At 33.5% G+C, this 26,694-nt stretch overlaps 1 protein-coding gene across 2 annotated transcripts in view; it reads right to left on the reverse strand.

Moving 5' to 3' along the window:
• The window catches only part of LOC118262332 (GTPase-activating Rap/Ran-GAP domain-like protein 3), a 228,910-nt gene that overhangs the window by 200,749 nt on the left and 1,467 nt on the right, over positions 1 to 26,694 (reverse strand). The window contains exon 2 of one of the 2 annotated variants that reach the window (XM_050697227.1): positions 24,640 to 24,750. In XM_050697227.1, the coding sequence (XP_050553184.1) occupies positions 24,640 to 24,694 (55 nt within the window). In that variant the 5' untranslated portion in view covers positions 24,695 to 24,750. Of the gene's footprint in view, positions 1 to 24,639; positions 24,751 to 26,694 lie in introns of those variants that run through there. The other variant, XM_050697228.1, reaches the window with a different exon arrangement.

A 26,694-nucleotide genomic window follows, 5' to 3' on the forward strand; every position in this document is an offset into this window, starting at 1 on the left:
TTCTTAAGAAAAATGTTACCGAGACTCTTTAGCAGCATTTTGCTGTCTCGAAACAAAGAGGTCAGTCGAGTAACGGAAACCCGTTGAAATATCGACCTACTTACAACAATAGGAGAGTACGATATCAAAATTCGTATCTTAATAGATATGACCCGTATAACTTGAGTAGCTACTACAAAGCAAACTTTCATACGTCGATGACTTTATAAAGAAAATCTACTTGTACTGAGTCGTAACTTTTGAAGTAAATCCATGGGAGTTAGTGGGTTCTGCTTGGGAAACATGCAATCAGTAAGTCCTTCAACGTGATGGGATATCGGGTAAATAAAACGGAAAAGAGTAGAATGGATTTGTCGTCATCGGCATGACAATGACGCGTACAGTGTGTTACAACATTTGGTGTCAAGCAATAAAAAAAAACTTTTTCACAGTACCAATCATAAAGTACAGTATTCTGTGCTGTATATTATTTTATCAACTTTTTGTTTTTCAGTGTTCTTATATATTCTTCTTCTTCGTTCTTATATATAAAAAGATTTAGACATCTAAAGTAATCTAAGCTGTATTGGTAAAAAAATTAAAAAACAAGCTAACCAAGAAACGTGGTACAAATATAACACAGCAAAAGATAAAAAGTATACACCAAACTTTAGAAGCTATTTATTTAGAAACGGTCACGTGAGAAAGCAATTTAGGAACACACTGTATATACATTGTACACATACGCTTGAAGTGAACGGAGCTTATTGATTTTGTCTTCATCTCAGCGCACTGGACAGATTTTTATTTAAACTGATGTCTTCGGATTGAGATATATATTTTTCAATGTGAATTTCAACTGATTTAACGCAATATTACTTTGTATTTGATGTTTTTCTTCCAGTACAAATATAAAAATCGTTACGCCTTTTATCCCCAAAGAGGTAGGCAGAAGTGCTCATTATGACACATAATACTACTGTACAATGTACACCTAATTTTCACCATTTATGTTGTAAGTCCCTTGTAATAGTGGGTGAGCCCATAGCCATATATGTACTGGATAATGCCAGACTCCGAAAAAAAAAAACAGCAATCCAAAAATAAATTACAGAATCATACATAATACAACTGTGACAGTATGACTAACTATTCAGTTTCAATTTATTTACAAACCGAAATCTAACTCCAATCGTATAAATATATACGGTTTGCAAATTGTATTTGAATCCAAACTAATTTAAATTGTTTTGAAACAGTCGTGCATCGCTTTGTTTACTCGTGGTCAAGTTTCATGAAAATGACCTTAACCCATTATTATTGTTGTTCATATTCTAATAACAATTGTCACTGCAGAACCAGAATGTCAGTTTGACAAATAAACTGCTGCACGCATTAAGATCAACTTCATGTTTTACTCTATACGACTAAGTGTATTTGTTATACATTATTCTACTTTGTATTCGAACATATTGTGTTTAATATTTTTTATACTAGTTTTGTGTGGTTTATCACCTTTTTTAGGAGGAAATAATCATTCAATGACTTTACTCGTCTTGCGCGAGGCGAGAGATAGTGTCAGAGTTTTACTGACTTAAAACCACCCCGTTCCCACTCCTGCTTTTCGAGGTGGAGCCTCAGTAAACCCGCTGGGTTGCCCGCAGCTCCGGATCAGGCATCAGCACTACTGGGCCCCATCTGTGGTGGTCTAATGGTTCTTTGAAGCGCACGGGTCTGGTTCTGGTCGGGCGGCGAGCTATAAAACTTGGCTAACCCTCTGACTCATTAATCAAATTATTGTACTTGTAATAAAGTGTCTCTACAAAATGGTGACTTTTTTGCCGAAGACTAGTTCTACAAAATGTATACAAAAGCTAGTTACAACAAACAAGCAAACAAAACAAAACAATAGCCAATACCGATCTCGAAACGTATTTGTGTAGTCTACCAACATCTTCGTACGTAGTACACTAGTACCTTGACAAACATTGTAAGTCTCGTGCACACAGTAACCGCAGAAGGCTTTCTGTTCGAGGCTTCGAGGCAGTGCCCTTGAAATCAATTGGCGAAGCAGTGAAATGTATGTGTGTATGCTCAGTAGCGACGGATCGAGTTCTGCATGTCGCTTGTTTACATGTAAAATATTTACCCTGTTTGTCGGTTTGCGAATGAAGTTGATCAATGTTTACCTTTAAAAAAAGAATTTTATAGTGAATTGTGTATGTTTCACGTTTTTTTAAATAAAATCTCATGGGATTATTAGAAATACTTACCTATTTTAAAATTCTTGGGAGTTCAGTGTTTGGCAAGTTATAGTTCGGAACCAATTGGACGGGATAGCCAATAGTTATGCCATACCAATGGACTATACGATCATCGATAAGTACTAAGATACATTCACACGAAAATAAAAGGCAAAGGCATTATTTGATTATAATTATCTCTTCTTTTTCAATCCTTAACTAACTCTACAAAGCCTTTATTCGTTCAGAAAATAGTTCAGTCTTGCTATTCTCAAAGAATGTTCTTCCAGGAAGCTAGCGGGTAACTTTTCTATAGCAGCAGTAGAAAATTTGAATATTAGGTACGATCTTCATTAATAACTCGGCGTAAACAAAACAATCCAATATAAAGTCTAAATATTTACAAAGGACGTAAAATTAATTAATTAAGTCAAACCAAACAATTGAATTTATATAAAAATCGGGTACAAATTCGCAATAATCGCGGTTCTGTTATTATTAGAGATTAAAAAAGAGCAAAATCTGTGATATTTGGTACTGGGAGGGACGAGCGAATTAAATCGACTCGGCTAATATTGACCCGTTTCAATTTGCATGTAAATCAGTTAGCCGTGACCGCAGTTGAGACAATTAGGTCCAAAAACTGGTTTATTCCCGCCACAGGCATCCGTGTGTACAAAAACGATATTAGAACACCCGTTATGTCCCATACACTGACTAAATGCGATTATTTATACGCCATATCACGTCCAATCGTGTGAAAACTGTTTAAGTGGATTTTGATAAAATCCTGCTTTGGAACTTTTTGGTTTTTGTTCAACGATTCATGGGCTTGTACATATAAGAGAAACTCAATTCTAAAGAGAACATGCTGAGGTAGCACCAACGAAAAAAAGCATTACTACTGGTTATATAAACTTTAATTAACAGCATTGTTTAGAAACATTTAGATGTTTTTTGAAGCCTAGTGAATAAAATGTTTATTGGTAAGTATACGCAATATTACTAAACCGATTCAGAACTAATTCGGAAAACACACATAAACTGAGGGTATCCCTGGATTTACAGATATTTGCTATCGCCGGTAACACGGATAAACCGCAAACGGAGCGAAGTAAATAACAACAAATCAGGCGGCCCAAAATACAATCCTAAGTTACAAATTCAAAGCTAATCTCGGTAGCCAAGCACAATTTAAGAAAAGAAAGAAAACATGCTGAATTTTCCTCGAGAAATCTTCTACATCTTACCAATGTCAACCTTACTTGTTCACCTTTTTTGAAAATTAAAAGTAAAACGGTTAAAAGGCCGGATAAGAATGAATATTAGGGCTTGTTTTAATCAGTACCCCAAATTTTCATAAATATAACATCGCGTTAATATCCCCAAGGGTTAGGCAGAGACATAATTAAACCCTTTCGCCAATTATTTTATAAGTCTGATTAAATAACTGGTAAGATTAAAAATTCGGGGGACAGAATTTGAAAATGGAAATTGAATGTTCTTTCTTGTCAATAAGGCAATATGACTCATTTTACTGTACCGTAAAACAAGATGAATAGAATTCGAGGGGTGAATAAATGTAGGAAAAATTTTCTATCATTTTTTTTTCTGAAACACGAACACTCACCAGATGGTAAGCAACCGCCGCCGCCCATGACACCCGAAACATCAGAGGCGTTACAAGTGCGTTGCCGGCTTTTTGGGGGTTATGAATTTAATGGTTGTGGGAATCGGGGATCGGGAAGATTGGAAAGGGGGATTGGGCCTCCGGTAACCTCACTCACACAACGAAACACAATGCAAGCGTTGTTTCACGTCGGTTTTCAGTGAGGCCGTAGTATCACTCCGGTCGAGCCGGCCCATTCGTGCCGAAGCATGGCTCTCCCACACTTCTTGTTTTTTTTGTGTGACATATTCTAACATCTATTCACCCCTTTCTTGTGTCTATACAATGTTTGAATTCTATTCACCCTGTTTTACCGTTACTTATTTAAATAAACGTATCCACTTTTTAATTTCAGTAGCGAAAGGTGCTTTCCATTTCGCCATATATGTACATTGTACAAGTATGTTTTTGTTTTACTTATTGGTGTGTACAGGTTTGTGGGCGCTAATGAGACCGTTGTGTTAAAATTAACGTCGCCCGATACTCTTAATTAAACTCGTTATTATATTGCTTTACTTCACTCTTTCCGAGTAATGAATAACGTTGGGTCTGATGAAAATTATATTTAATTTTGTTTTTTTTCTATTGTGTGTTTTTGTGTGTGTAATATAGGTAATGGTTAGTAAAATAATTGTAACAATCTTAAAAATATGTAATTAATATTTTTATCAATTGATCAATTTTATTGAAGAGTAATCAATATGTAATCTATGTTCCTTTTTTAAGGGGGAAAATCATACAATGACCTCTCGCCTGTGGCGAAGCGAGAGGGAATGTCAGACACTTACTGACTAAAAACCACCCTGTTCCTATTCCTGCTTTTCGAGCCGGAGCCCCGGTAACCCGCTAGGTTGTCTGCAGCTCCGGAATCTACGTCCCTACAAAGCCTTATGGTCGAAGTTTTACAGAATATCTGCAGGACCTATAACAACAATTTTATTTTATTTTCTTACTAATAATGATAATCAAAAGAAACATTAATTCCGATATTAGAAAAGCTATCTTAATTCGTATGAATTTTCTAACGAAATTGTAAAAGAATAGACACTTTACTTATCTTTAGCAGTGCTAAGGCATTCGGCCTTTACAGCCTATATAAATCAATTTATGGCACTAGTTGTACATTATCTGTGCACAGTTCAATGAACTTTTGCTCCCTAAACATGTCTTATAATAAACATACAAAGTACTGTGACTTTACTTGGTGACTATAAATTAAAATAACCTTTGAGTGGATATAAAAACTTTCGCACTTCTACAATCATAAAAATGTAATTGAAAAAAGAAAAGAAAATAAGAAAAAATGTAAACGAAAACGCTTTCGGCACTTTGATTGGTTGGTTTATTCGAGCCGGCCAATTAGAGCGCCGTACGCGCTCTCATTTCGATTACTTTAAACATAAAGCCAACTCATACTAAGGGTACTGATTACAAAAATGAAACTGTTATACCAATAATAAGTTAAGATATTGAACTTTAACATTATTTTCAGTTCTCGAGTTTGTGCGCCCTTAATCAACGAGACAGGTCCAAGAGCGGTACAACTTTGTCAAAATATGTCTAGACTTCTAAGAGTAAACAAATGTACTACATGCTCATACATACATGATATCTCATTTACATGTAATGATATGGAAAATAATGTGGCATGTCAGTCAACGGTGAACGCGTGCAAGGAAAAATAGTACGTAATACTTTGTATAAGTATAGAAGCATTGCTTTTTTTTCTACATTAACTTTGCTTTTTTATCTGTACCGCAGAAAACGCCTACTGTTGTAAGACTAAAAATAGGAACTGAAGTGCATTGACCAGTATTTCGTATTCAGTACCTAAGCAATATTATCAAGTAATTGCTTGTATCGATATGCATTGAAACTGTCGCACACAAATTGCACAAGAAGTTCGCTGTGTAGAATTTTCAAGGTTTTATTTATCTACTTCGCATCGTATACCTACAAGGTATACAAAATTATATTGTCGTGCCTACAAATAAGGTAGATACTTAAACAGTAACCTTTTTTCTATAATTAATTTGCAAATACTGGCTGTTTACTTCGAAAAAATTAATAGATGCCATTACAATTTATTTTTTATTTTATTTTTCTCTTTTTTTAAATGGCTATTTGACATGACGTTTCAGATGAAAACGGCCAGCATGTCAATTTTTTATTAAGATTTAAAACCTTCTTTTAGATAATTGTTGCCACTAATACTGGTTGTTTACTTCCAAAAAATAAAGATGCCATTAAAAATACTTTTTTATTTTATTTTTTTATAAAGTAAATGGCAATTAGTATTCAGCCAGCTCATTCGTGTGATAATAATATTAAAACCTTTTTATAATGCTTACTATCATCTGCAGGTTACGCTGACTATTTCATGAATATCTTTCTTAAAAGTTTTACCAAAACATACTTTAATATGTACATTCTTCAGAATTCGGACTGTAATTTTGCGAAGAGTTCCATAAAAATAATCTACATACAAATATCTCACGCTCGCCTCACTTTACTACATTTGAGCACGAAATGTTAATACGAATGGGCAAAAACCGCAGCAGAAAAAAAGTTGCCCGCCTCGAAATTCCCTTTGAAATGTTGCCAACAATTTTCAAATCGAGACATGAAAATAAAAGGTTAATACGAAATAATACTTACATCATAAAACGTCTGTTTTTAAGTTGATATTTTTGTAATATTTGCAGAATTAATATTTACAAGATATTTTCCCATGATTTTATTTGTGCTACGAGCAACTTAGAAATTCAACTTAACTAATTACATATTATTTGTTAGTGAAATAAAACAAACTAGGACCAAGTAGCTCGTTAATTAAATTTATGTTTTTCAAAATTAAGAAGCTAACAAAGATAAGAACACGTTCAAACAAACTTAACAAGATTACTCAAATACTCATTGTGAAACTTAATAATTCCCAAAAATAAATGTTATGTACAAGGAGATGAGGCTGCCATTTTTGTTCTCATTTTACTTTGACTTAAATATTATATTTTCAACTTAAATTAAATTAGTGTTGAATAAAAAAATGTGTATTTACGTTACTGATTAAACTTGTTGCTACACAGATTTTTAATTTAGTAGAAAATATTTTATATTTGGAACCTTTTTGTAAAACTAATTGCGAATCGTGTGCCTTCATTCCCACTCATATAACAGAGGCGTATTTAACACAAATTAAAATAAATAAATTGTTTATGATATTACAAAATTATATTTGTTACCAATAATTGGTTGTTAATTCCCAAGGCTATAATTTTTTATTTATTTTTTTAACGTTGTTTTTAAAAAAAATATCGATTTAAAATGTTTTTTTCTATTCATCGTTTAATTTTATTCATCGATTTAAACTTGTTCAGACCAGAAAGATTTCAAAGTCAAATCTACATTTTTTAATAACTATTTTATAAGGTTTACTTTTGAATCAGTCATTAATAATTGTGAGTCTTAAAATCGTAAATTTCCTAAAAATCCCTTACGTTTTAGATAAAAACCTGTCTTTTCTGTTTCATCAATGCCAACATAAATTCATGTGGAGCTCGTTTGGCGCCAAATTGACGACTAAACGGCCCAGCAGTGAAAAAATGGCTACCAATACCCGCTGACGGTGTACCTGGTAAACAAGTTTTCTGGCGAAAATAACGATTTTGCAAAGATTGAACATCTCTTTTATCGATTCTGACGAATCTGCTTGTTTGAAGATATTTTTTTATCACAAGATGTCATTATAATTGCTATTTTATCTTCTATTTCTACACGAATCTTCGTATAGGTCCTCAATAAAACATCACACTTACCTATAGAGCCCCAACTCAAGAACTTTATATCTCCTAAACAAGAAATATGTCGGACGAACCATTTATAACTAGCACGCATTATCCTAATGACCAGAGGAACATTGTAAGCTCCAAGCAATAAACAAACAAGGTATACCGTCAGACTTATAACATTAGAATATTATCCGCCATTTATCTTGACGCAAATCTCAAGAGAAATCTCGCTTCCAGTTCTCCTGTATCGAGATGCAAAATCGAGAATTTCAACGAGGGATTTTAAGGGCCTTGCATAATTTTAATGTTGATTTGCAATATATTCTCCGGTATCTTTGTTCCGTGGTAACCCTGAGCCCTGTGATGTCATTTGGATTCAAATTCCACCTCATAATGGTCTTGACTTATATCAGTTTTATTCTAATTACTTTTGACAGTGAATGGCCCGTTGGTCAAAGAAAAAGTAAGAAAGTTAGGGAATTTGCATGATTAAATCTGAGTTTTTCTGGGTTAAGGAAAAGGTTTTCATTAAATTGTGAGTTAATGAAGATTATAATGGCTTGTCCTTTTATGAAATAGTCCACAGTTATGTGTTTCTGGTGTTTCCAATCCACTAACCATATCCTTACTATATCTATTTAGAGGGTAGTGGTGCGTGATCTAAGGTGTAGAGCAAATAAAAGACCGATGACGACTGAAAGTATGTTGTTCCTTATTACTAAGACGGATACACAGTGCGCGTGTTCACATAATGAACAATGAAATGAATGAACAATACCTATAATTTATTACATCCGAAATATAAACTGTAACTTTGTTTAAGAGCTTTAAAAGTATCTGCCTCGGTCTTAATGGAAGGTATTGTTATTGTGTTTGAAGATAACAATGGTAAATGTAAGTGATTGATTATAAGTATATTTTTACGTGTGAGTTTGTTATGAAAGAGTTATATCTTTCACTGTCTCATAGTGCGTATTTATGAAAAGCTGAGTAGAATAATAATTTCTTAAAGCCGTGGCCGATATTTTTAGAGCATCTTATATAATACGATCTAAATACAAAATATTTAATATCAGTTCAGTATTTGGGCGCGTACCATCTAAAGTGAAATAATGTAATTGAATGCTCAAATTCAGTGAGGGTCTGTTTCCGACAGGTGTCATTTCAAAAGCGTTTGCCAACGACGCGATTCTCACTTTGTGTGATGCAACATTTTTTGTATTTTTTCGTTATTGTGCCGGTTCATGTGAACATTTGGTCCAACACTAATGTTTATCTAAAATTTTTATTTAAACTCAGTTTTTTTAGTGACTTTTTTAATGTAGAAAATCATACATTGACTTCTCCCGCCTTGGGCGAGGCAAGAGGGAGTGACAGACTCTTACTGACTAAAAACCACCGCGTTCTTAATCCTGCTTTTCGAGCCAGAGCTCCGGTAAACCCGCTAGGTAATCTACAGCTTTCCTAGTGCCTAACCAAAATATTTTTAGATTCTCATACGTTATAGAGAGGACCCTCTTGTTTTCTTCCGATAGTAAACAACGACGCTACACAATGTATCTATGAGCAAGAAAATATACAACTTTATGACCGAGATTACACTTCTGCCCATAAAAATGGCCCGCAATATTAATGGCAGTGCTAAAATAAAACCGCTTTATATGAAGGTGCATCTTATTCACAACGGAAAATTACAATCTGCTACATATTTAGATACTGTTATGAAATTATCTGTAGTTATAATATACCTATAGGTAATTATACAAGATTGGACTATATCAGAGATATAATAAGATCTATTTTTACGCAGTGTTAAATAATATCTGTGATTTATACGTGGATCACATCTGAGTACGACGACATTAACGAGATGTGGATATATACCTATTTATCATTTTGTCATAGTACGTATGTACCTATTATTATAATAATACTCCTATTAAAATGTGTATATCACGTATCCCAATTTTCTAATATGTTTCTATACTTAGATAACAAACATCTACAAAAAAACCTAGTTGAGTTGAGTTGAGATTAGGTTTTGTTACTCAATCATTTCTTTCACAATTTGTATGGGTACTACTAAGTACGTACCGTACGTGTGTATTGATTACTAAAAATATGAATATTAACAAACGTAAACGCAATAATTTATTTCAAATCCCATCCATCACATAAATTGATTACATACCATCATGATCAGCAAAGGACTTACGATCACTTGAAATCCAATTAAAATATTATATGAATGGTCAGACCAGATGACTACGCAGAGGTTATCACAGATGTACCTGTGTATACTCGTACACAAGGGAATTCCGTGTGATATGAAAATACAAACGATAACCTTTTGACCACTCGACATAAATTAAATTGTGTTAAAGTGAATTTTCTAACATTAAACATATTTAGAGTTAAATTATTTATAAATGTATTTTAGAAATTATATTATTTAGGCTTGCCAAAGTATTACTGTCTATTAAAGATTTCGGATCAACCCCAAACCAGCCAAGTCTACTTAAGATTTTTGATTTCAAAATTCGGATATGGTTCTGGAAACTTCGGTTCATAATACAGTTAACTCTCGATAATTCAAACCATCGATAGTTCGAACCTCTTGGTGATTTGAAGGTCTTACGAGGTACTTAGAAAATCTCTTTATATTTCGAACTAAATGAATTCACTTTTGTGATAATTCCAACGAAAAAATCATTGCTACGTAACCAAATAACTCGTAATTGGAACTTATCGGCGTCAAACTCTCGATAGTTCGAAGTTAAAAGAAAGATAAGCAGGGGCTTATCTTTATTATTCTTACAAAGAGACAAATAGATCTTAAAATTTTCAGAGGTAAGTACCTAAAGTCTGTGACAAGCCTCAAATATTTTAAAAATTTTAATGCGTCATGCCTGCAAAAATAGTACACAACATTTTTTATACATTCCTGCATTTGAATTCATATGTTAATAAATAACACCGGGATTGCAATACAAGAGAAAACGACGAACAGAGAATGGTACACATGTCCTCGAGTCCTCATATCTCATATTATATTCACAAACAACTTTGTACCACGTTTTAATAAATAGTCCGAAGCTTAAAACAAAAATGCTTTCACAACTAGCATTCTTGAAATGTTTATTTAAATTGTTGCTACATAAATAGCTACGTGTTGTTAGATGTAGAGGAATTCATTTATATTAATTTAACACAAAATTATTTAAAAATCTCGGTACAATTTTATACAATACTAGCGGACCCGACAGACGTTGTCCTGTCTACACGTCTTTAATTTGAAAATTTTAAACTTTTTTTAATAAGCTAAAACGTTCTGGACCTTTTTGCTGAAAATTGTTATTCAAATGTTATGACAATATCTAACGTCATTAATATTTGACACTGCGATGGTAGCGCCGTCTGTCGGATCCAATGTAAAACATTCCAAAATCAACAACTACAAATAAATTAAAAATTAATTAAAAAAAACATTGTCCAGCGGACAAAATTGTGAATGTAAACCATTCTCAGATCCCCTTGAACACACACAAAAAAAATCATCAAAATCGATCCAGTCGTTTAAGAGAAGTTCAGTGACATACACACGTACAGAAGAATTATATATATAAAGATTTTATAGGGGCTGGCTTCTTGTTTCAAGAACGACATGAAGTGTCACAGTAGTTGTAAAAAACTCAAGCATTTGCTCGTGATTTCTTCACTTTACGAATCATTTTCACAGAAGCATTATACATACATACATACATGCATTCATACATACATGCCTGTTTCTCTAGTGACATTTTATAACTACATCAAGTTATATTATTGTAAGCGAGACAAACTAACAAACACACTCGCTTCCAAATTCAAAATATTTCTTTCCTAAAAGAAGGAATAAGTATGTAGGTATCATGGTACCTCTTCATTTCCTGCGTCTTTGGAATAATAAATACAAAATAAATGTTTATTCATCGTATCTTTATTATGATAGAAGATTATTCAAGTCCCGAGGGCAGATTCTGCCGTATGACAGACTAATGGAAGTGAAGAATTTCACTGGAGACGTCCCTACCTTCCTGCTCCATTGTTGATGACGGGTATAAAGCGATTTATTGTACCATGACGTCACAGGTACCCACGCTGTCAGAGATATATTATCTGTTGGCAGCGCTAATATTTTAAGTGTTCCAGTAAGTGTAAATACAATACCTACCATTTGGAGTATTCCGTCAAAAGATGTGGCCAAGATATTATAGCCATGTATTTCTGAAGATGTACTAATTTATTTTTTTATACTTAATAGGAAGCTTGGCCACCATCTTGGTGGTAACCGATGATGTCGCCGACGATGGATCACGTCTACCTAAGAGCAACCTATTCACTCGGGTCTTAAAGATACCCAAGTTATATTTTGTAACAAACACAGACTCCGGCAAGGAATGAATATAACTACTATCCAGATTTTTTTAAATCAAAGTAAGCTCAATTATCCTTTACCTGAACCTAAAATCAAATCCAAGACCCCTTAACTTGCCGGACGGGCTTCCATAAGTTTCACACGAATAACTACTACAAGTATATTATGAACTCGACACATAGGCTCATCACTTTCATATTGACAGGAGCTGTCAAGTGTAGTGTAAACATAACCTCAATCGTCCTAAATCAACCAAAATTGACGTATTTAGAGCCTTCAAAAGTTATAACCGAATTACTTTAACGAAAACGTTGGAGAACGACGTACCGAAACTCATATGTCACAGTTATTGTGTTAGTGGTTAGTGTCGAAAAGTTTGGAGGCCATGTTCGAATGGAAACTATGGACGAGTTTATACGATGCTAGAAAAGTTAACTGAATACTCGTACTCGTGTTTTTGAACGATTCTACTTATAGGTACAAGTGAAAAAATCTGGTGAAAATTTTAAAAGAGCGGATGTTAAAAGTAAACGAATGTTACCAGGAGTTGACTTTCTTGAGGTGGTCATGCTTGAAAGCATCAGTTATTTTAAAAAGTCTTCATATAAAGTTTAAATTCATTGAAGATTCCTACTTACGAAAAAGAAGTTAATTAAATAACTTAAATAACTATTGTGTCTACAAAAAAAGTTTGCGAGTTAGAGGATCGCAGTTGAAAAGGAAGGTTCAAGTTTATCAGAGAGCTCTGCTGCCTTAGTATGAATTTGCTTTACGTTAAACGAAATTGAAACGAAAGCTCTCTGGTGTCTGTTCAATGTGTAAGTAGTTCCTAAGCTAAGACTACCGCGGGAAGAGTGGATGACTGGTTAATGTATTCTACTCAGCCATACGGCGTGATATGTCCAACACTATTAAACACTAAAGTATTTTTACTGTGTAAACTTTACAAGCCTGTCTACAACAGTTATTTTGTTACTTTACTTTAATTAAACAATTCACAGTTTAATCAAAACTCCTTAGTGACGAACTTGGCTCGTATGTACATAAATACCGACATCAAAGATAATTTTGACTATTATTTGATTAAACTTGAAGCAAGTGGCATCCGAAATATGTTGACTTGCTGATCTGAATTATATTTTGAGTACGTATTATATGTATACCCGAGTGTCAAAAGCCGAGTTAGATAATAATCTTAACACATATACATAATATTATTACGTAGATATGTAACCTTGATACCTAAGTAAGAACTCGTGTAGATAGATAATTATTGAATTAATCTTATTTCGGTATTCATTAAAATTAAAAACTTATTCACGTGAAAATGTAAATTGAGAAATTCTCTACTAGTTTCAAGTCACGACGGGACTCTTATTGTTGAGTAGGATGTGCGGCATGATGACGTCACACAGCCTTTCAGTATCCCTAATATCATGGACACAATCCTCAGAATTTGGATTGACTCTCTAGGTTGCGTGATCAAATACTACCGAAAATAAACTTCCGAACTGACTTCATTATTATCATGTAAGTAGATAAATTGATGCTTATCATTTCGAAACTTCGATTGTTTTGGTCACGAAACAATTTAACCACTTGTAAACTAACACGTAAGCTTTAAGGAGACTTAATACTTTTCTAACAAAGTAATCAAAAGATTATCCACCAATGTCGAGTGGTCATAAATAAGATTGCAGAAAAAAGGGTCTTGCTGTCGTCGGATAAAATGTTATTGGAATGTTTGATTACCAAAATTCTCAAAAAAGGTGAGCACTGTGCAAGGTATGCATATAATATAGTACATGTGCCTATTATTGGCGAATATTGGGTATTACGTTCAATGCATGCTGTCTAGGTCTGTTGGGTAATCAAAATAAAGTAGATACTGATTCCTCGATAGTAGGTACGTAGGTCACGAAACTACAGACGGATGAACAGTCTGATATAATCTTCTCTTCGGTTTATGTAAGACGACCAATTTAATTTGCAGCAAAATCCAATGTCAACGAACGTGATTGGTTGAAGTAAAGACAAACAACCAATCGTAGCTCTTGACATAAAATTCATCTGCTATTATACAAGTATAAAAAGTACCTAACTCACAAGTAAGTAAGTAAATAATTGTTTTATATTGATTTTTGTTTAAATATGAGCAGCAATTATGATTATTGAGATTTTAAAGTCATACATTTTGAAACTATATGTTTATAATATTCTTACTGACTCAGATAAAATTATAAGTATCCTAGGTATAAAGAAGTGTAGACGCAATTAAAATGACGCGACTACTTTTTACATTCAACGCAATTCCAACTAAGCATAAGCAATCATTTTGTCAAGCATTCCAACATAAAACGAGAAAAATATCTACAAAATTCTTTTTCCACGAGCGTTAATAACCACAACATTTCCTTATGAAAAAGGTAGCTACGAATTTTCTTATATATTCTAATAAAAAAATATAATAACATGAATATTGATATCGAGGAAAGGCAAAAAAACCATGAGGAAATAAATAGGAAGATATAAAGATGTAAGCAATAGAACTTATTAAAATATGAGGATACATATACCGACGAACGCGGAAGGCGAGTGACGCATCACTGAAATATCTTATACCGAAATTATATGAAACTCTGCCCCAAGAATGTCCAATAAGTACTTACTTAAAATACTTGTGGAGCTTTCCTTCATAAAAATGCAAATGGAAATCCGAACGTTATAATGCTACCGGACGTAGATTATTACACCATGCGACCTTTGAACAACTATATCCTGTGATAAAAAGGTTTTATTTACACATAGAATGACCGAACTTTCGAGAAAAGAAATGTTCTAATGAAAAATAAAACGTTTTCGGAGATGAAATAAATCGTTTAAAGGTTAAAATAATGTCTGAATGTCAATCTTATTGCTTTTGATTTCTGTAAATAAAAAGTAGATACGTAGGTACTTACCGACCTACCTATTTATGTGCAACGTCATTCCTTTTATTCCCGAAAGGGTGCATATACAATGTACACCCACTTTTCACAATTTGTGTTATAAGTCTCATTTAATAGGGGGTGACCTATTGCCATATACTACATGTTTAATCATTTTTATTTTATTTATTATAAGTAGCTACCTATACATGTTTCATTTTACGAATTATTATATGGTCATAATTGACTATACACAGACTCTTTTATCATCTTATATTTCGGAATCTAGTTCAGTAACAAATTTTAAGTATCTGCCTAAATAAGAAACTAGCATTCATATTGCTCTCCCTCAAACAAAGTTTCAATTATCTAAAACCAACGTGGTGTTATAAACTCTTAAAAAATATATAATCACTCCGGATAATCTAATCACAACGGAGCAATTTTTATGTCTGATGATAGTTATGATGAAGCTAGAAAGTAACATACACATCTTTCTTCTCTGAACCATGTGAAAAGCAAAATTATCAGAAGGTTATTCGGAAGTCAAGTGCTTTAAATAAACGCCCACATTCATCAAACAATGTAGGAAGAACGTTTCCTAAAACGATTTTATCTTTAGCTACCTTTTATACCGAGACCGTAAACCTGTATCTACATTGTGTAGAACATAGAATTAAGTTTACAACTCGACTGTAAAACTGAATAAATGTCTAAAATACTGATTGACTTCGATAGAGATACTTTGCTTCTTAGTTTCAAATTGTGTTTTTAATCCTTTCTATGTAACTACAGAATATATCTCGTCTAATTCCTAGGGTTGGCAAAATAAGAAATTAATAAGTAAGAGATTTTCACAATCTAAACTACTACTACTACTACTAATCTTTAACTTATTACGCAATTATTTGAGTACGATCTCTTTTAAAAGTGTGATTTTTAAAGGCGTAATAGCACTATCCGAAGACAGGAATAATACATTTCAAACATATTAAATATCGTATAAACATTTAAGGGGACTGTGTGGGAACATCGGAATGCAAATATCAAATAATATTTCGATTCCGATACTAGCAAAACTGTGTTTAAAAAATAAATTGATGAACTAATTCAATCCGTATTTAGAAGGGTGTCAGTCCCACAGGCGACGTTCTTGGCCCTAAAATTAATTAAATACCGTTGAGAGGCAACGAGATTTACCCTATAGAACCGCTCCTTCCTTCATCTCACTCCAGCATCCGAGCAATTTAAGAACAGCTGGGAATCTTATTGATAGTAACGCTATAATACAAAGTGATACAAAAGGCTATTTACAAGCCAAGGACACAGTTTCTTTCAGAATTTATGACTATATTTCAATATAGCAAAATCCGTAACTGAGCTTTATTAAAATTACTAAACGACATCCAATCTGTAAACGTATCCTTAAGATTACCTTTGAAGCATTTTTGTTAATTAAGTCTAGCTGACAAAGGGTTTTTGTAAGGTGAAAGGTGTGTGAAAACGTTAAGTCTTTATAAAAATGCCGCCTCACCTACAATGAAAAGTAAGCGTTGATCGAAGAGACCCAATACCGACAAATGGCGGCCATCCAAATGACGAGGTCAACGGTAGACCCAATCGTTTTCTGATTAAAGTTACGCCGAAGCAAAAGGTGTAAATTCGTGGAAATTCAAAGCCCTGACTGGCTGACGCCTGCCTGACATTTCTAGTCCAAGTAAGTTCGTTCTTTTATTAACCTAAATAGTCAAAAAGACTACCACTAACTTCATAACATAAATACTTAAAGAAATATTTACTTTATACCTTTTAAAAACTAAAAAGAAAATATTCTACATTCAAAGTATAACGATTTTTTTAAATAAATAAATAGGTTACACTTCTAAACATACAATTACTGGACCAACTCCAAGCTCCTCATTGGTACAATATTTACCAAATCTCCGCTTTACATTTCATTTTAATAACTCGAAGTTCACTTTACAATCTTAATAAATATTTTTTCTTTGCTGAGCAAGTTTAAACAGTTAAGATATGATCTTAATCTTAATTTCAACGTCGTATATTTCTGAGTTTAAAACAATTTTATTTCGAACGATCTACATCTACTTTCTAAGAGGGTAATGTACCTATCTAGCGCAGTATTACACTCGTACAAGACAATGAGAATATTTAACAATGGCTGCCCGCCACAGCTTTGCACAGACAAAATGGAGTCTTAACTGAACTTTGTTTTATAATAGCATTTTATCTCCGACGGTATGTATGGCCGACATTCCTTGTTCTTTTATTGAACTTCAATTCTTAAGCAAAGATTAAAATGACTGAGTTAAGAAATTTTCAATATTCTATTATAACTTTTCACTTATTTAAATACATCACGTCTCATCTACATTTAATCGCAAAGAGTGACTGATTCATCTCTCCATTCGTAATTAGAAATTACGATTTGTTAAAGTTGAAAGTAATAAATGATGATAAGGTTTTTACGAGGTACATGTCTTGTCTCAAAAATATAAAGATGATCTTTTATCTCACAGTAGACAATATTTATCGAATCAAATTATGAGTAACGAATGCAAATAATTGGTATTATAATAACAAATTCTAAGAGATATTCATAAACCCACTATTAAGTACATTCTATACTTAATTCAATTACCTACTTACTACTAATGACGACATTAGCAGCAGATCCGAAAGTTCACAAATTTTTCAACTACTCACATCTTGCTCCAAATGTAAGAACATTTTAATCCCGTATCCCATCCATATTTACAGTATTACTTAGTACAAATTAATTCAAGGATTCTCTCGCTCCCTGTAATGGCGCCCGTGTCACCAGCGCAGACTCACATTCTACAAACAAATTGCACGATATAAACAAACTTGTATTTTCTCTTAAAGGAAATTGAAAAATAAACTTTAACGAGCAATGAATAAATAAAGTGATGAATGTAACCCGGATAAACGAAGACGGAATAATTGTTAAACCGTCGGCTCGCTTTTCACAATATTATTTCAAGTCTAGTGAAAAATGATGAGGCAGATAAACGAGGCTGTTAATCTTTGAATAGGAGTTTAATTACTGTTCAATTATTCTTTTTGACTTGTAGACGGACAGCTTAGACTCAGAACGAATGTTTGAACAGAATTCATTAAGTATTTAGAGGAGTAACGCGCGCTATGTCATGTCCTTTTAGACTTGACATCAAACAGCTTTGTATGTTTTAGTTGTCTGACACGAGTTCAAGTGCGCGTATCTATTTTATTTAAACACATTTACAAAATAACATCGTAAAGATTTACTAATTACAAACGTCAGAAAATAAGCAAAAGTCACATCCCGGGAGCTCTAACCCCTCGATCAGTTGTAGTTAAGCAAAGAAAATTTTCACTTTGGCGTATTGTTCCCAATAGGACCGAAAACTTTTGAAGTTCGGACCGTGTACGAGAAGACTGAAGATCGAGCGTAGGTAACGTAAGATTGTCCGACAAGCGAAGGTCACCGAAATTTATTGGATAGCGACGCGGGTCCAAATGCCTGGGGCAGTATTTGCGGCAAAACCATTCATAATAATGACGATGACTTCACAGACATCTATTTTAAGTTTATTATGATTGGACATCGATACCCACCGAGTCCATGAAGTTTCAGCAATTAATATAAAGTAACGTAACCCCAATTTTCTGTAAATTGAAGTTCACAAAAGTTATCGCTATGAAACCAATAAATACTGGTAGAACAACACAAAGTTCTAACTTTCTCGTAACTTTCAGATACAGGTATAGCGTTATCAAATATTAGCCAACAGTTTAATATAAGCGGCGGACCGAGTCTGACCCGGCAAGTCAGAGTTTAATCTTCATAAAGTCAACGGATATGCGGCAAGTATCGATTCGACATACTCTAGTTGGGTCGGATATGTTACCCTTGTGGATTTTGTGATGTTAACTTATTCATCACAACTTTCCCACGACTATCCTCAAATATCTATCCTATACGAAAACGCCTATATCGTTGATCTATGACAGACATTTTGAATTAATTTACAAATGAGACTATATGTATTTGTCTGTTTATACGCAGTAATTAATGTGATGTTACGTGTCTAAAACATGATATGTCTACTACAATATAAAAGTATTTTAATTTACACAATTAAGCACACAATATTTAGGAAACGGCAACACAAAAAAAGAAATGGACAACAAACAACATTTCATAACTATAGACATAATAATAACAGGTGCACACATTATGCAACAAACTGCACGGTTTAAACAAAATAAAACAGAAAGAAGATTGTAGTATAAAGTCGCAATATTTAGTTTCAGTACGGTTGGCCCGCGTCCAACGACAAGCGGCTAAGGTTGACCTCTTGCACTTGAAATAAGATGACACGGGGATTTCAAATTATGCCTCTATGTTCTCCAACTTTTTGGCCTTGTTCTAAGGCCAATCGACACAACTTTCATGTACTGGGTGGGGCTTTGGCATTGCATGATTTACGAAATAAATGTAATATGACGTAATTTTGTTAATATTTGAATTAGCCGTTCTGACAATTAACTACCGCACACTTATATCTATTGTCGACAAGATATAAATTAAAAATTATATTTCCCTAATGGTCAGTTATTTATTAGGCTAATTGGCGAGTCTACCGCGAAAACTGAATTGCTGTTTTATATTAATTGTTAATTTTAATTTGTTGATGAATCACCCCTGCTCTTCTGGCTACTATTTACAATGTTAATTACAAAATTAAAAAATACGTTTAAACGTAACTCTAATTTCGAAATTACACCATACATAATTTGATCAGTGACGCTTACATACGTTAAGTACCGTACACGATATATTGATGATAAAATATTTATTTCAGGCACACAAATTTGCAGTCCCTGTCCTTCCAAACAATATCTTCAAAGCCAACCAATCCAGAAGTCCAGCACACAGTCACATAGTTACGCAACACTCACAATTAGACATTTTCTCACAAACAGCTGTTAAAAGCAATCTTAATCGTTTACTTTTATCGCTGCACTAGCTTACTTACTTACATTAACCTTCTTTTACCATTTTACGTGGAAAATAGCACTCAAGACGCGAGAGGTCCTGAGTTTTTTATGATGTCTTAGCGAATAAAAGCGAGTAAATTCAATTAAGAAATAGTCGTGGTAAAAGTTTAATGGCCAGTACACGATAGTGTTTGGATTACGTAAAGTTATTTATTTTTACTATTTAATGTTCACACATACAACATAAAGGATAACACATATATACAATTAAGGTATATACGTATCACATAGAATTCCTATTGGAGTTTCTTTCTGGGAACCTGTGGCAGGAAAACTTAAGTATTTTTCGAACGCATTCATAGTTAGTTGTATACTGACGGGCTACATCTTGCAGTTTCCGTTGTGTGTTTTATTATCAAGTATAACTAGTACAATAATATTAGAGTAAATATTACCTATTCAAACTCATAGTATTTGATAAACCAATGCTTAATGATAATCTATAAACAAAGGTGCTGTAGAAATTAAGTGCACAACTTTATAGAGTTAATATGATAAAGAGTAATTGCTCGATTGTTAAACATTACCACAATTCTATCAGAAAGTTTTCTTTCAAAATACTGTTTCAGAAACTGTGAAAAACACCATTCGATTTTATCGTCCATTAGAAATAGAAAAAATGAACACGATTGATGGACGAAGTAATCAAAAAGACACTCGATCGGCTTTCATCGTGAAGGGGAGCCTTTTTTTAGCCCTTGAGTACATTATCGTAAAAGCTACCTTGAGTAATGTGAGTAAAGGTGAGTATGGAATGACTGCCTATACCTATATCTATAGGTACCTATGTAGGTATTGATTGACCAGTAGGTATTTTCGATTGCTATACAATTTGTGATTGACGCCAGCTTTCTTAGTCGGTATAACTATTAAGTTATCCAGTTACGCCTACGTGTTTAGTGACCGAAATGGCCTGTGGGTGTGCGATCTTTCTCTATTCCTTTTGGACTAACTGTGTTTGTGCCTTTGAGAGCACTTAAAGCTAAATAAATAATCTTATTTGGAATCTAAAGCAGTTTATTTGACAACTACGACTATAACAATATGAAAGAAAGAAAAACATAATAAATTAATAACAATGAATTAAAATTAGACTCAAAATAAATCTAAATAAAACTCAATTTAAAATGACCACATTTATCACCAGCGAGCATAAACCACAATAATGTCAGTGGTGAACGAATGTGTATATCTGTACGTACTGGCAGACCACTCAACCACTACTAGCAGACTAAAACTGACCTTATATTCTTGTCTGTAAAGGTGAGTTTCGTGATACAAGCGTTGCCAAGACGTACATTACGTACCCGTCAAGATAGGTTATATTACCACGCTGGTGCACAAGATGTAAGCTGACTTTAAAATTAAGATAAGTGGCAAACGTTATTACCTAGGCGAGGCTGAAGCCAGCTAGCATTAGAATGCAACATACCAAAGTACCTACTTTGAAAATCATTGAGATGTTATAACTTTCGTGAGACATACTAAATTAATTATTATGTTATCGGCCTACTCACTTAACAGCTCGACAATCGTCGAGGCGTGTGTTGCGGAATACTGTTCATGAATATGAGCCTCTAGCATGGCTTGAAACTAGTCGAGTTCCTCGTCAACAGTTACGTGAGTAAGCCGATAACATAATAATTAGTCATTGAGATGCTTACTGGGAAAAGTTCTTAGCTAACATACACACTTTATACATAGCAGTAAAATGCCGCAAACAAACACACGTACATACATACACTGTGTAACTACGACTCTCTTTCATTAGGTACGTGTTGTATAAATCCCGGGAACAAAGAATTAGTCGGTAATAGCTATTCAACCAAAACTACCGTTTGCTTTGTCTGTAGGCTCTCCATTAATCAGTGTACAGTTCGTTGTAGTTGTTTTCACAAAGGGAGCTTGAAGTTCCATGTAAATGTCCGACTGTTGAGGCTACAGCTTAGCTTTGTACAATTAAATTCTATTTACAACAGAAATGTTCAACTTTTCTAACTTCAAAGGGTATTTTTTCTAAATTCTATTTTTAAAACATTTTGTCTAAAGACTTGATATCCAGTTGGATACTATTTTATTTTCATTTCGAATTTTCAGGAACCGTAATGATCAAAAAATAATTAACCGTCTTTTCAGATTATAATAAAACATTACATCACCACTTTCATTCTTCTAATGACTGGGCAGAAATGCATATATGTAGTTAATGTTATGTCGACAAATCATATTTTACAACATAAATGCATAGAATCGACATTATCATTGCAATAAATAAATCAGACATGTTAGAACAAGTAAGAACAAAACATAACAACCTCATATACTGATCGTTACCACATTATATATTTAATAACATTATCGATAAGTGCCAGCATGATAACGCAGTTACAATTCAAACTACAAAACGGAATTTACAAATGACGCATAACCGATAATAAATATCATTATTGAATAATGTCCGGATCATGGCAATTATCTTGCGTATACATATACGCACACAATTAATTTATAAATACTGTCTTTATAATATGCTGCAACTATGCTCTTATCATTTGCTTCTCCAAATACGATATATAGCATTATTCATTTCGGTTTTTGTATGTTATAAACCGAAAAACCAGCTGACGGATCACCTGCTGGTGAGCAATCGCCGCTGTCTATAAACACCCAAAACATCAGAGGCGGATATATATAATATAAGTATATTGTCGGCCTTTTAGGGGATAGGAATTTAGGGGGTTGGGAAATCGGGGATTGGGAAGATTGAAAAGGGGAGGTCTTTTTTGCCCTATATTGTGAACAGTTAAGAACATCATTATTAATACAAGAAAGTCTTTTTATTCAATGCGCTCTAATTAACAATGTAAAACATTTTTAGTGTATCCAACCCCAAACTTATGTAGCGAGAGACTAGAAGTATCATCTACACGAACATACAAGAGTTCCCCATAATCTATATACAAAGAAAAAAGTTCATGTTTACCTAGAGAGCGCTGCGGCTCAGTCTTTGTCAAATATGTAATCCCCCAGTCGGATCTTAAAACACAACTTAAATCCTAGCTTTTCACATCGAGAAAGACAATCCTCACTTTACATAAAGACTTCTCTCAATGACTAGCTATATTCAAATAAATTCTACAGCTGTAGCACTCATCACTAGAACGAGCGGACGTAAATAATAATATAAAAAGAGCTAAACACAGATTTTCTTCTCACAAAGTATATTGCTTTATTTTCACCGCGATTTTATTTCTCACCGCGCGATTTCTACGCCATTCGCATGGAACAGCATTACTCAGGAACGAAGCGAACGGAAAAAGTTAAAATGAAAACTCGAATTCAATGTTGGTATTAGACGTTACCTATACTTTTCAGACTGTGTGCCTTTCTGTTTTGTTTGTACGAGCGACTTAGTATACGAATCTGCTTTGCTATCCGAATTTAGAAGCTATTCCAACAAGTGAATAGAAAATACAAAGTATAGGCTGACATTCGACCTATTTCAAGCTCATTGTATTTTATTCACTCATTTAACCGGCATTTAATAGTCATTTAATTTTGTCGTAAAAAATGTTACAAGGACAATTTAAGTTCACGCTATATCAAGCAACGAAATTACCCTATACTATGACTATAAAATACCTTACGAAATAGTATGAAAGGTTACCGTGTATTTATTGCCACATTAAAAAAGCAACGAGTACTACATTACTGCATTTTTGGAGTGAGTGAACGTTGTTATTGTTTATTCTGCTCCGACTGTTTCTAGCATTGACCTATATTGAGCGTAGACTTCCTATTATGTCAGTCAAGGCTACATTGCACTGCAAGCTTAAGCTAAATACGATCAAGTAAGACCTATTTGGACTATATTTTTGGAATCGTTTTAACCTTTTCATGCCGTTATGAATGAAGATATTTTTCAAACAAAGCGTAATAGTGTTTTCACTCATCTATTTTGGAAATGACTATATTGAACACCATTATTTACTCCAAAGTATATCATTTGAGCCATTAATATGTTCAGTAGAAAACCTTAACCCATAACAAGTGTCAGATTTTGTATTATTCCATTCGGAAAACTTATAATAACTTAGCAAAAGGCAATAAAATAACTTTGATATGTCATGTCATGATACGACACTCAAACTCGAACCGTTGCCCCCATTGAAGTGAAATTTGGCAAGGTTAAAGATAATTATAATGCCAACAAAGTTGGCTAATAAAAACATGTAGTTCATGGCGTGACGACAAGTACTTTATAGTGTCAATTTGCCTAATTTCACTCTGCATATTGCCAATACAGACGAAGCACATTTTTATTCACTTGTTTAAGTAGATAACAAAAATTTATAACCACTTACATTTGTATGATATAACATGTTTGTCAATAAATAAGCTTGATACTTAGTTGATCTATGTGTGTCTTCTATGGGCAATTTCGTAACTAATATTTCCACAATCTTCAATAACAAATTATAAGTCGGTACAAAGTATTATTGATACCAGCCGTCATGTGTACCATACGTACCTTGGTCTTGAGACGCGGCTGCTCGAAGTCGGCCCTCGTCCGCACGTCTCTCCATCTCCACAATCAATCTCACTCGCACATTACATTTTATCAGTATCTCGTATTATCACACTGAAACCAGACGTTATTTATTACAAATTCATGGTAACTTGGAAAATTAATTAATTAATATTGAGGTATATTGTGGAGCTTTGTCCTAAATATTACATCGAAAATGAAAGGCGGGGACCGTAACAAGGGAACCGCTACCTGTCAGTTTGTCTTGTCGCTGTTTGGTCTTTTAATTAGGTTTCCCACGACGCGACGCAACGCAGAATAAAAAGCAGAATTTGTTTTATCTCAATCGGAAAAAGGAAATGAGTCGGATGGGGAAACGTAAATCAACATCCGATTTTCGTTTCTGGTTCTCGGTATATAGAAAATTAAAAGCATTTTCGACATTGATTTTTAGTTGTATTGATAATTGTTTATTATTTCGATCTTAATAGTACTTGCGAATATTTTAAGACAGAACTATCGTAATCAAAAGTCAATTTTAATTCAACAAAAAATTTGTTAAGTAAAATTAAAAAGATGTTTGGTTCTAAAGCGAGTCTACGAAGCTCCTTAACATGACTTTACTCTTATTTGTTATATTGACAAAAATGAATTGTCAATTATCAGATCATACGCTTTAATGAATACAGAAGTAAATATGTACAATTCATCGAATACGAATACATTTTCGAATTCACAAAAGTCATTTGGAGTGAGAAATTTTTCTCCACACAAAGGGAAAATTTGAGAACACAGAAAATGATACCGTTACTGTTAACGTGAAGGCAGGCTTGTAATCATGTAACATTATACTCGTGAGCAACTGAAACATCCCAAGGCTTCCTTTGACAGAGACGTATCATATTATACCATATATAGTTACATAATATATAATATGCATACTCGAAAATCCTCTTCATCACATCAAAATAATAAGATTAAAATGTAATGTAGAACCTTAATCTGCTTTAAATTCGATAAATGAACATGTAATTATAACATTCGTTTTCATAAAAAAACGTGCTTTATTATATAAGTTGTGATTATTTTAATGATAATAACTATGGAATTTCTAGTTCGTACTTCTGCATTCGAAGCAACACTTTGGAGCACCTAGCTTCCCTGACAGACAGACTGACGTAATATTCAATTTGACGTTTCATAAGTGCCTAATTAAGAATTGCTTGAAATAAATGCTTTGACTTTGACTTTATGTGTATATATAAATGTGTTACGTATCGTATTCATATTTATACGATGGAATTAATGGCACCCACATAATTTACTTTATTAACGTTGTGTGCGATACGTGTCGGCTATGATGACGAGTCATTATTTTAACATTTGTATGGTCTCACGCCCTTTTCTTTGAAGGACATTTTTCACCCTTTCTGTTAGTATTAGTCACAGATATGAATCTATGATACTGAGCAGAAAGTGATAATATATACTAGATACACGCTCTCAGATACACTCGTTGTGTTTTCAAGATTGTGTTCTGGCTTCGGACCAATGGTACATTTCGAATGCCTTAAAATTAAGACCGCCGTTCACTCTTATTTGTAAGAAGAAGATTAAATAAATAAATAAATAATATGTAGAATAACAGACGCTAAACAGCGAAATCTAATATCGATCACTAAATCAAATCTAATTTAAAACAAACGTTGACACATCGTGTTCATTAATAGAACAGGTGTAATTTGTTTTAGGGCTTTATCAAAGGCTCTTAGTCGGCTCGTCACGTACTCACTCGCGATACATATGCCACATTTGAGTCCGAAAGAAGCCCATAAAAACAGATAGAAAGCCTACTAAAAGCAGCCTACGTCCAAATTATTTTTATGTCCAAGTATGTTGTAGCACTTTATTGCTACGGCTACGAGTGGCTACGCTTCGTAGCAGACTACGAAATTCGTTTAATATTATCGTAACTTGATTATACTACTTTTTTTAAAATAAAACGTGCTGCTGTTCATTTTAAGTATCGTAAAAACTTTTTAGTTACTATTAATACTT

Source organism: Spodoptera frugiperda, chromosome 12 (genome assembly GCF_023101765.2).
Source record: "Spodoptera frugiperda isolate SF20-4 chromosome 12, AGI-APGP_CSIRO_Sfru_2.0, whole genome shotgun sequence".
Taxonomy (NCBI): domain Eukaryota; kingdom Metazoa; phylum Arthropoda; class Insecta; order Lepidoptera; family Noctuidae; genus Spodoptera; species Spodoptera frugiperda.